This window comes from Leptosomus discolor, chromosome 20 (genome assembly GCF_034619465.1).
Source record: "Leptosomus discolor isolate bLepDis1 chromosome 20, bLepDis1.hap2, whole genome shotgun sequence".
In the NCBI taxonomy this organism is placed as follows: domain Eukaryota; kingdom Metazoa; phylum Chordata; class Aves; order Leptosomiformes; family Leptosomidae; genus Leptosomus; species Leptosomus discolor.
The window spans coordinates 2,446,622-2,458,256 of NC_141410.1; the positions used below are offsets into that span (position 1 = coordinate 2,446,622).

Genomic DNA, 11,635 nt, shown 5'->3' on the forward strand with positions numbered 1-11,635 from the left:
TCACTTCATCAAGCAGGAGGAGCTCCCCAGAGTCTGGAGTGCCACAGATCTGAAAGACTCTGTTATGGAAGCGGGGACAAAGTGTCTTCGTGGGCAATTCCAGACCTCTCTGGAAATCATCGAATGGAAGGCCAAAAACGGTGGGGATTTGCTGGCGCTTCACTGAGCTGAGTCAGCTCTCTACAGACTCAAAGGACTGCGAAACTAAGTCAAGAGAAAAGGAAAGGAGCAGAGCAGCCCAGAGGCTGATTGCACTGGCGGCCTGCGAAGACACACTTACCCCATTTCTGTTTCACTGCTCTACATTTCCCCACACTGGGAGATCACAACCGGCAGCTTGGGTTTGTTGTTTGGACCCGTCGGCACATTCTGAGGACAGACAAACGTATAGCGTTAAACCTCATAAAAGCTCGGCAAATCCCGCGAGTGACAGGTACTCCAAGACCGGCTGAGAGAGAGATGCCTACAGCATCAGGAACCGGGAAATCCAGACACAGCTCCGAGTCACACAGAAGCACCATCACGCATTTGGGCAACGGACCCAGCCATAAGCTGCTGCACTCTCTCTGCGGGCAGAGGTTTGGGATACAGACCAGACCCCGATCCCTCCAAGGGGAGGGAAGGCACAGAGCTAAAGCCAGAGAGCTCCTCCTGAGATACAGCAGGCATCACGTCGCTTGAGGCTGCTCTGGCCTAAAGCTTGAAAGTTACTAATTACAGCTGCAACACGCGAAGCAAACTTGCCTTTGTACGGCCTTTGCGGAATCCAAACACCAGACAGTCCCACAGCAACCCTCATTCTGAACCTCTCCTTCTGCTGGACTCAGCTGCTCCTTTCTGAGTCTCTTACTTATTTCCCTCAACTCGCCCCTCGCTGCAGTGACGCACAAGGCAGGCACACCGCAACCCTGCCATTGGTGCTCCTGGCAAAGAGGGTCAGCAACACATGCATCACACCGCGCCGTACCCTTCCTTGCACGGGACCTTTTCTCAACACCGGACGGGGGTCAGCTCCGTGCTCGCCCCGCTTCCCAGACCGAGGGTGGAGGCCCTTGCGCACATTAGCCAGGCGCGGGCCAGGGAGTTAAGTTTCGCCTCTCTCGAACTCACCGCTGTTTGTTACATCTCCTCATCTACTCAGACACCCAGTCACGACGCTGGAAGCCCTTCAGGAGATGACTTTCATTTTTCTTATCAAACACGCTGATCACGGATCAGCAGAACTGATCATTCAGCATCCACGGAATAATCCCGGGCAACGGCACAGAAGTGATCTGCTTCACACCCTCGTCTGGGTTGCTGACGGAACAGCTTTTCAATTCAGCTTCCCCAACAAATGCAAAGCGTCGCAAATAAAGCCACAGGAACACAATCCCCGCTCAAAGACCAACCAGCAACCACGACAGCACAGCATTTCTAAAGTCAATCTATAGGACAGCGTTTGCCTCAAGGCCTTTCCTGCCATTTTATAACAACGACAACCGGTAATACCAGTTATCAACGCTGCTGTTCCCTGGTACCCTCTAAACAGACAGCGGCAGAGAACAGAACCACCCTTGTCAATCCTCTGTACCACTTGCCCAAGGGGACGTTCGCGGAGAAATAGGCAAATTCAACTTACTTCCATTTTTCTCATGACCAACAGCCCATCGACGATTTTACCTAGAATGAGAAAATTCTTCCATCTCAATACGGCCGGATTTACCTTTGCTCCCCGCCACCCATCACAGGTACATGCACTTTTGTTCCCGCTGGAAAGTCTGGTGCAGTGTAAAGCTACTGGCCACGTCAGAGCTGGCTTCCGAGCTCTAAACGGGCAAAGGAAACGATCCCTCTTAAAACGTGCTCCACAAGCGAGGGGCGAAGAACAAGCAGTCCCCGGCTGTTTCTTCGAGCAGCTGCGCCACAGGCAGTGTCCCTCAGCCGGGACGCCAGGCCGCCGCTGCCGGTACTCACCGAACACGACGGGTTTCCCATCCAACCAGTCACATTTGGAGCACGTAACGAAAAACTGACAGCCGTTGGTACTGGGACCACTGTTTGCCTGGGGGGAGAACGGCAAAATACCAACAGTGTACAATCAAAGACTTGCCAAAACCGAAGGCAGACGCGCCTCACGTAGGAAAAAGCTGTTGCTCTAGACCCAGCCTAGCTTCTTTTTAGCTTGTGGCTACACAAACCACGGGCAGCAGATACGCATCCGCAGGAGAGCACCCCGGGCTGGGACGCGGCACGCCACCCAGTCTGGTCATGCCGCTCTCACCAACTTCCCACCGTACTTCTACGCAGGCACGTTCAGCACAAGATCGCGCTGAAATCTGGGCTCTAGGGCACGCTCCTGAAAAAAGGCCAAACTTTTTGGTGGCGAGTCCTTCCTGGCTGCAGTATTGTCCCGGGGAAAACTGAAGAGATAGAAACCAGGGCAGAAAAAAAAAAGCAGCTTTCTGCTAGTTGGAAGGTTTCCTCAGGACAAACCAACCCAAACGTGTCTGTTCTGACGACCAGGATGAGAAAGGCAACGATCCCAGCGGCACAGGGCTCACGGAACAGCGCGATGCGGACGGCAAATTGAATTCACACCTGAGCGCAGCACCCGGAGCGTGCGCGCTCTGCTAAGAACACGGCTCTGCCACGCTTAAGTCCATTCCGTTTTTTCAAAGCTCTTTGGACACCCAGGAGATACTAAAGCCCGTTTCTGGGCCGGCAAGTGAACTGGGCACGTTTTGCAGCTGCAGGGCTGCACGGGACACAGTCCCGTGGCATTTTTACTTATCGCTAGCCAGCTGCGGAAGGACCCAGCTGGGAGGGACCACGGCTTGGCCCGGCAGAGCGACTCCGGAGCCACGCTGCTTTCACACAAAGCTGCCGAGACCAGCGCGGGATCCCTCGTCCCACGCCACGGCACACTGCTCGCTTAGCTGTGTCGTGACACCTCTTTCTGGGCCGTGCTTGGAACGGGAGGAGTAACTAATGCACATGGCGAATGCTCTAAGCAAGTGCTTTAAGGGCAGGGCAGCTGAAAGAGCTGGGCGAGAAGCAGCTGCGGACAGGAACGCTGCAGCACCGGCTCCGCTTGCTGTCTGTGGCCAAAGTCAGGGTACTGTTCCTACCAGGCAAGGGGCAACGCTTGCAGTTTTTCCTACAGCGTGGAACAGGAAGCCTATGTTAGCAAAGGCACCCTGGGAACGCTGCTACGGCTTCGGAACGCCCCACCTCTTTGCCTCCCCCTTGCTGAGGTCAGTGCTCGGTAACAGCATCGGGGAGGAAGAAAACCCCACCGCTTGCCACCCTACACAAACCGCAAGAGCCACCAAGCTCTTCTCAAAGCTCATCGAGCAAAGCCTGCCCCAGCCCTCCAACGGGGGAAAAGAAAGGATGCTGCAGGATCATCATCGGGACTTCGCTGTTCCTCCACGCATTAACCCACGAGCAGCCTTCTGACGAGCACTCACACAGCCGGTCTTTCAGCCCTTGGGTCCAGCGGTGGAGATGTCTGTTGCCTGGCAAATACCCGATACACCCAGGAAAAGGGCACAGAGAAAGTACCTAAAGCTTTTCCGTCTTACAACGGCAGTGTTTTCTACTCACCATAGAGAGCAGCCCAGGAGCAGAGTGTTTCAGCTTGAAGTTTTCGTCGGCAAAAGGACCCCTGTATATACTGGCTACTCCGGTGCCGTCTCCCTGGGTGACAGAGGTGCCCCGTCAGCCTCAGCGCTTGTTCTGAGCCAGCGCTACCCAACGGTTCAGTTTATTAAAACACAAATTTAAAAGCCCCACGCAAAAGGACAGGGCTCAACTCTGCCCCAAATGGATGCTCCCCTGCCCTCCATACGCACCAGGAGCGAACACGTTCAATGTCTGGTGCAAGCCCTAATGCTTGAGCAGCTCCAGGGGAAGGAATAAAGCCCGCGGGGGCATCGCAGCAGCATCACAATTAGCGACCACCTAAAGTCTGCTGCGGCTGAGCCGCCCGCCGTGCGGTCACTCCCCTCAGCGACTTTCAGACAACCAAGTTTTAGGAAGTTTGGATTAAAAAAGCTTCATCACGCCCCCTCACGTTTTGAAACACTTCCAGAAATGAAATCATTTTACTGGGTCCTAGGACAGCCAAGAGACCCCGCGGTCCTCCAGCCTTCCCCACACACTCTGCTTCTCCCCAACTCAGAGCACGACCACCACTGCCGGCACAAACTCTGTCCTCTTTTGGCACAATTCACTGACAAAAAGTTCGTTTGCACGGAAACGATCTCTTGCACCACATGCTTCTCGGTTGCCTACTTAAGGTCACTCTCCGCAAAGCAAAGACAAACTCGCAGGGTTTCTTGTTCGGGGGGACAGGAGAAGGCGGGGAAGGACAACAGGGTAAAAAAAAAAAATCTTTGCCAATTTGAAAAGCCTCGAGCTGTACTGCCACGGGGCTTTTTAGAGAGGAACTCTTTGGGGGAGGAGAGGGTATGTGCACACAAGACTCACGATTCCTTTCCAAGTACATTACAGCCTGCTGCAGTGAGATGGCAGCAAAGCTACAAGGAAACCTCCAGTGACTACTGGGGACCTCAAAAGAGAGCCAACAGATCCCCCAAATCAGCACGCACCCTTGGAAACAGTGCCTATTACACCACGCAGGAGAAGCCCCAAAGGAATACAGAGGTACATACGTTTACAAAGTCACCTCCTTGGATCATGAAATCCTTTATTACCCTAAACAAGGAAAAGAATACTTAGTTCTCAGCAGACAAATGCCTCAAGAAGAATACTACGTGGTAAAAAGGAGTTTGGCCTCGCAGCAGCACCACGGAAGTTATCAGGGCCTACGAACGCTACAGTCTCAAGTCTACCACAAATATTAACTACTGGTTGCTATCAGGTGATTTGGGAGCCACTGCTCTTCGACCAGGGACAGCGATTAGGTGACAGATGCCAGAAAATGATCTCTGACCTGGCCCACCAGGAACGGGGGATCCCTCCCAGTGACCCCAGCGTACACGTCTGACAGCGCCCCCAAATCCCCCACAGCTACAGAAGGACAATTAGCTGCCACCCACAAAGGCCTCCCAGACCAGTAACGCCTTGAAGGCGCGTCTCAAAACCCCAGCTGGCTCAGGCTGCTATTTAGGTGCCTGAACAAAAGCAGGGGAATTACCTGTGGAAAGTGCTTCCTTTATAACCCACAGGGACACCATCTTTCCTGCAAGGAAATAAACAGGAACATCACTGCGACTCACTGGACAGCCCACGCAAAACCCTCCCAGGGATCCGGAGCCCCAAAGGGCTGCCCTGTACCTCAGCAGCTGCCTTGATACACAACCAAGCGCTGCAGCCTGGCTCTCAGCTGGTGCTCTCGGAGGCACAGGGAAACCTCCGGTGGGCCCTGCACATGAACTGACGTCGTTCCCTACAACCTCCACACCATCACCTTGACGGGATCCCGCGGCAAGCTGCAGCACGGGCGGCTGCGAGTTGCAGACAGGCCGTTCTAGAGCGACCTGAGCACGAACACAGTCATGCCCAAATGGCAAAGTCTGCCACCTCCGCGACTCACCGACGAGCCCGGCACAACTTCATCCCAGCAGGTTTCTCTCCCTCTTTCCTTTTGTACTGGGACAGTGAGAGAAAATCCCAAGTGACCCTTCTTCCTACTTGCCCAGCCCTCTTTCTCGCAGTAGCCTACTTAAAAAGACCCACTAGAACCCACTCACCTGAATTCCCCCGTACAAAACTGCCTGGAAAACAAAAAAGAGAGCAGAGCGTGAGGCACATCCGTCGGCCCGTGGCAAAATAACCGGGCGGCGAGGAGAGCCCTACCGTGACCTTAAGGCAGCCCCCTTCATAGATGCACCGGGCCTATCGGAAGCTCCACCGAGGGAGCAGAGAGGGACCGGAGGCCTTCACCTTCCAGCCAGACGGGCTCCCCCGGGGATCAGCATGCTGCACCGTCACATCTCTCTGGCAACGCAGAGAGGAGCAAAGCAGGTGCAGCAGTTCGCGGGGGCAGGCAGTCGCTCTGCCACCAGAGACGTTCCTGCACCGAAAACCCTTCGCAGGCCGGCTCCAGGCTGAGCCGTAGGAACGCCGGCCGCTCCTCACCTGAAGTTCTCCGCCGTTTTGGGGACAACGTCGGCGAACAGCTCCATCTTCATGCGGCCGACCTCCTGGGCAAGACGGCGGCCACATGAGCCTTCTGGGCCCCACTCGCACCCACCGGCCTCCCCACCGCTGCACCCAGGCAACTCCCGCCAAGTCAGCCTCCTGCTGCAACCCCAGCCCTGCAAGCCCCCTCCCGATGCAGCCCTGCACCTCCACACCCCTCCCCCGCAGCACTGCCCCAAGCCCCTGCCCACGCGCCCCTGCAACCCCACAGCCCCCGCTGAACCCCGACGCGCCCCTCCAACCACTTGCGCCCCTCACAGCCCCACGACGGACCCTGCGACCGCCCCCTCCCAGCGCACCCCCACCCTTGCGCTCCTACACTCCCCACGAGACCCAACAGCCCCCCCCGCACCCCGGCCAACCCCCTCCCGCACCACCAACAAAAAGACCCCGCCCTGCACCCCTGGCCGCTCCCCTCCCCTCCCCAACAAGCCCCCCCCGCCCTCCCGCTGCACCCCCGCAACACCCCACCGCACCCCCGCCGGCCCCTCCCGCTGCACCCGCGGCCCCCGGCCCCGCCGCGCGGCTCCCGAGAGCCCCAGGGGCCGGGGCCGGGGCCGGGGCCGGGGCCGGGGCCGGGGCGGCGGCGCCCTCGCCCACCTGCCCGCCGATGGCGACATCGAAGAAGACCACGGGGTTGTTGGGGTTGGACGCCAGCACCGCCATCGCGGCCGCCTCTCCCGGCAGCGGCCGCGGCAGCGGGAGGCGGGGCGCGCACGCGCCTTCCCTCGGCTGCCCTCCCTGCCTGCCGGCGGGCAGCGGCGGGGGCTGGCGGCCCCGCAGCCGGGGCTCTGTGGCCCCGGCCCGCCCCGGAGTCGACCCGCCAGGCCGGGCGGCGCCGGGAGGGTGCCAGGGGCCTGCGGAGGGCTTGAGGAGATTGGCGTTCCCCTGGGCTTTGTCCCTCGTGGGCAGCTCTCGGCTCCCTTCTTGGCAGGGCCGGGCTGCTGCCCTCTGGCCCTTGGCGCCGGCCCCGCCGGGGGAGACCCCAGCCTGCTGCCTCCAGGATGGCTCCTGCCCCCGGGGCTTTCCTGGGCAGCTTGGCAGGGCCGGGCTTCAGCAGGGGGCAGGGCCTGGCCTTCAAGCACGTCTCCTCCTGCCTTAGTGCGGGCCTGCTGCAGCGCAGAGGGTAGACAGGCCAGCTCCAGTGCCCCACGGGAGACTTCAGGGAGCGCTGGCGAGCGGCACTGCTGCGGCCATCACCAGATTGAGGATTTGGGGCTACTGCTTAGCGACCCCCTTGCTCTTCCCACCTTGCCTTGAAGAGCAAGAATTCTAATTGGCGAATAGCAGTAGGAGAGACGAATGATTATGCTGGGAAAGTAAGTCTCAAAGGGAATAAATGATCAAATACGAAATACAATCTCTATTGCCAATGCTGCTAGCACGCCCCTGTAAAATCCCAGACCGAAGGTCTTCATTAACCAATGCTCTGTTCGTGGTTAGAAACAAGGACAGTCTGTTGTAGTCCAAGATGTCTGCCAGACAGGATTTATTACGGTACCCGCTGTGTGTAATCCTTGAATCATGACCAAAGCAGCTGCGAGCCAAGGACGTGTTCCCTGACCATCCGCAGTCAATTCGAGGAGCGGTCGAGACCTCCGACTCACGGGCCACCTGCCCAAATGATAGCCCCTACTCAAAGGGGAACAATGGACAGAGGCTGTGCGCTAATTTGCATCAGAAGCGAGGAAAGAAGAACCAGTCATCGAGAGGAAGAGAATGAATATGCATTGTATAAGCTAAATACGTATGAATTGAATATAGAAATACTCGTTGGTTGCAGTGTGCAGGCGGACATCCTTGGGAAGGATCCCGTGTCCCCGGTGCGCAGCGTTAATAAAGGACGTCTCTACTTCTCTAACTGGGTGCAGAGAATGAATCTGAGAATACTCAACAACAACTCAGCGTTATCGAGCGGGGATTCTTTATGACGGCGCCGGGCAGCACGGGGGATAGCTCCTTCCATCCGTGCTCCAACGGGCCAGCAAAACACATCGGTTCCTATACACAGAAATCATACCCCTCCGTCAGATTCCCTGAGTGGTGATGAGTTCCCAGCGTTCCTAGTCTTCCTCACCTGTCCACTAGTTGAATCCTTCTTCTTGAGCACAAACCTGGGCCCCTTCTCTGATGCAACCTGTTGTAACAATCAGTCCTGTACTAGAGGCGTCTCCTTGATGCCTGGAGCTTTGTCTCCTTAAGGTCTGGCAAGATGTCAGCTATTTATCAGCTTTGCTCAGCAAACAGCTAAAACCATCCTTGCAGGGGAAGAAAAACTCAGGAGAAATGCAAGTAAAGTTTTTCGGTATCTTAGTCAGGGATTGTCAGGGGTTTAACTCTTTCAAGAAGTTTTTCTGACCGCTGCAGGTTTGCAACAGCACCTCTGGGGAGAAGGGCTTGACATGCACCCAGGCGACCGTGAAAGTCATTATGCGGCCCTTGACCAAAGGCAAGGCCTTGGGCTTGTTGCTGGAGAACATCAGCATCCCGGCGCGCCCAGGAAGGAGAGGGGCCTTGAGGTGCTCTGTGGATACGACGGGGACCCTGACTAAGGATTACCTTCTCTGTTAACCACCTGGATATTGGGGAGGAACCCACGCTTGGAGAGTTTTCCGAGGAGCCTAAGTGGAGGGGGAGCTGCTGATCTGCTGACGGGCAAGGCTTCTGTACGGGGTCCTGGGGCGCTTGGGAGGTGCCCGGGGAGGACGTGCAGCGTGATCCAGACCCCGACGGGACTCCCTCTGCACTCTGCCGTCCCCGTGGGCCCCGCTGGCTCCCCGCCGCGTCTCCCGCGGGGGAAGAGCCCTTGCGTGCACACCAGGAACATCTAAGGCTTTGCCCCAGGGTGACTCCACCCGGGACCCTCTTTCGTTTCCTGAGTGCCCGCTCCCAGCCCACCCCCATCCTCTGTCTCCACCAGACTCTGACAAGGGGCCCCAATCCAGACTTCAGCCTCGGACAGAGCACTCGCCGCTCACCCCCTCGAGCCCACGGGGAACGCAAGAAAAGCACCAGGCCCCTTGAGGGTGCCCTTCCTTGCGCCTCTTCTTAAGCCCGGCCTCGAAGGAGGCGTCCAACCCTAAGGCAGTGCCCAGAACAGATCCCTTTTGACTGCAGACGGGCTGCCGGGGGTAGCTCTGACACACCAGTGCCCATTGCCTCTCCCTGCTCGCGGGGACGGCAACGCCCCCAGAGACCCAGCAGGAGCATCAACACCGTTCGAGGCCATCTGCCCCCAAGCCCAACGGGACGGAGCGGAAACGAAGGAAGAGCGACAGCAGGGAACTGCAGCCTCCGGCAGCCTTCAGCAGAGGTGGCTCCAGGGCAGCAGCCAGGGGGTTGTGGGTGCTCCAGAAGGAAGCCCGAGCGGTCCGGGCTGTCCCAAACGGCACGTCATGGTGACCGGGTTGCCCCGACAGGTACATGGAGGAGTTGTGAAAGGCACAGCAAAGGAGACGGGGTGCAGGAGAAAGCACACGGCGGGGCCTGGAGATGCAGCCAAAGGCACAGCAAGGAGTTGGGGGAGCCCAAAATGCACACCGCAGGGCCTTGGTCTGCTCAGAAAGGCGTCCTTAGGGGCTTTATTGTCCTGAATGGCAGTGCAATTGCCGTGGAGATCACTGAAATTCACACCTGGGGGGCTGGGGCACCCTGAAAAGCACAGCCGCGGGCGGCAGGAGCAGCTAAAGGCTAAGTGAGACGTGCAGGGGAAGCCCAAAAAGCCGAGCAAGGGTCTCGGAGCAGCCCAAAATGTACCCTGGTGGCCTGGGGTAGCCCTCTGGCAGACAGACAGAAGGCTCTACGGTGTACCAAAGGGCACACCCACACACCCAGGGGTTTTGGGCGCACTGAAAGGCACGTTGAGGGGCGCGGGGAGACCCAGCATCACACCCAGGGGTGCAGCGTGTGCCCAAATCCATGCGCAGGGGGGCTGGGCACACCAGTCGCTTCCCCTTGGCCCCGTGGGCTGTGTGTGTGCAGAGAGGCTCTGAGCGTGCGGGCCCCTCTGCCCCGCCCAGCCCCCAGAGCCTTATGATGTCACTCAGCCGTTCATGACGTCAGCGCACAGGTCCACTAGACCTGGGGCGCTGGCACAGTCCCTGCACACACCGTACCTGCTGGTGCTGCTGGTGCTGTGCCAGTGGCTCTGGCGGTGCTGGTGCTGCCAGTGCAGCCAGTGCTGTTGCTGCTGGTGGAGCTGGTGGAAGCGGTGCTGCCGGTGCCGGCGGTGCTGGTGCTGGTGTCACTGGTGGAGCTGGTGCTGGCGGTGGATCTCAGCCCGTAGGCAGCTGCCCGTGCCCTGCCGATCCTCGGGGCTCGGCTCCGCCGCTCGCAGCCGGCCCCCGGCAGCGCCCGCCGAGTCCTGCCGGCCCCTGCTGCCCGGGGAGAGGGGAGGCGAGGCCGTGCAGTGCCCGTTCCCACGGGGCCATGAAGAGCATCTGGCGGTTCCTGCGGCGCAGGACGGCGCGGGTGGTGCCCGAGCCCTCCGGGAGCCGTCGTGCCGATGAGCTCCGGCCGCACGGCCGGGACCAGCTGCACCCTGCGGCCGCCACCATCGACTGCGCCCCATTGCGGCCGGTGCAGGAGCCCGACACCGGCCGCTGGGGCAAGGAGTCTGCCCTCCGTAAGGCGCCACCAGACCAAGAAGCCGTCGAGGAGAGCAACAGCTCTGGGGGGGCGGTACGTAAACCCAAACATTTTAATTTGCCGTCCTCCTCGTAGGACGGCGCTACACGCCAGCGTGAAATCAGACCTTTCCTCGAGTCATGTCCGATGCAGAGTTGTTGACAACTCTTTTCTAAGCTGACGTCAAGCTGGTGGGAGTCCTGGTTCTCGGAAATGCTGCCCCTCTCCCCTCTTCTGAGCTGCTTTCCTAAGTTCTGCCAATCTGTGCTCTTTATCTCTGAACAGACAGGGTCGTGTTCATCCCCTTCCCACCCGAGCCCTGGAAGCCATCAGCCGTCAGATATCGTTGATGCCGAAGTGCTTCAAATAATTGTCCGATTGCTCAGCGTGCGTGAGCACATGTCTCTGGTGCAAGAAACCAACCAGAGCTTGTCTCAGCAGCTGAGCAGAGCTGAAAGGGAAGTGGAAGAACTGAGAAAAGCCCTCTCGGAAAAGACATCGGCTTTACACGTAACACAAAGAGAATTACTTCAGGTCCAGAATCAAGCAAAGGAGCAGCATGCTGTACTCCTTGAGACAGACCAGGAGACGAAAGACACCATCGAGGAGGCAGAAGAGCTGCAGGAGGAACTGGCCAAGCTGAGAAGTGAAAACCTTTTCCTCCGTCGGCAGCTGGGAGAGGCGCAGGAGACCGCCCAAGCACAAGCGGTGAGTGATGCCTTAGGAAGCGAGGCCGTCAGAGTAGAAGAAGGGGTGAGGTGAGCACTGCCCCCTTTTGATGGAATTGCAAAGGTTTTGGCAAGCCCTGAGACGCGCTTAGACATCTGTATGTACGCGTATGCACTGACTGGCTTTACCC

The 11,635-nt window shown here is 58.3% G+C and overlaps 1 protein-coding gene across 2 annotated transcripts; it reads right to left on the bottom strand.

Annotated features, from left to right (window-relative positions):
- Nucleotides 1–293: 293 nt before the first annotated feature.
- LOC147414033 (peptidyl-prolyl cis-trans isomerase H-like) lies at nt 294–6,816 on the bottom strand. Of its 2 annotated transcripts, XM_086476016.1 has the most exons (9): nt 6,751–6,816; nt 6,088–6,152; nt 5,700–5,723; nt 5,144–5,188; nt 4,659–4,701; nt 3,589–3,681; nt 1,957–2,044; nt 1,622–1,662; nt 294–369 (listed from the first exon to the last, which is right to left on the bottom strand). In XM_086476016.1, exons 1-9 carry the CDS (start codon nt 6,814–6,816, stop codon nt 301–303), a joined length of 534 nt encoding a protein of 177 aa, XP_086332142.1. In that variant the 3' UTR covers nt 294–300. The 2 variants fall into 2 exon arrangements, with proteins under 2 accessions (XP_086332142.1, XP_086332143.1); XM_086476017.1 differs by lacking the exons at nt 5,144–5,188; nt 5,700–5,723.
- Nucleotides 6,817–11,635: the final 4,819 nt, after the last annotated feature.

Coding starts and splice junctions, on each gene's coding strand:
- LOC147414033 (XM_086476016.1), bottom strand. CDS start 6,816: ATGGCGGTGCTGGCGTCCAACCCCAACAACCCCGTGGTCTTCTTCGAT. Junction 4,702..5,143: donor AAAGGAAGCACTTTCCACAG/GTAATTCCCCTG, acceptor TTCCTTGTTTAG/GGTAATAAAGGATTTCATGA. Junction 1,663..1,956: donor TGGGAAACCCGTCGTGTTCG/GTGAGTACCGGC, acceptor TTCTCATTCTAG/GTAAAATCGTCGATGGGCTG.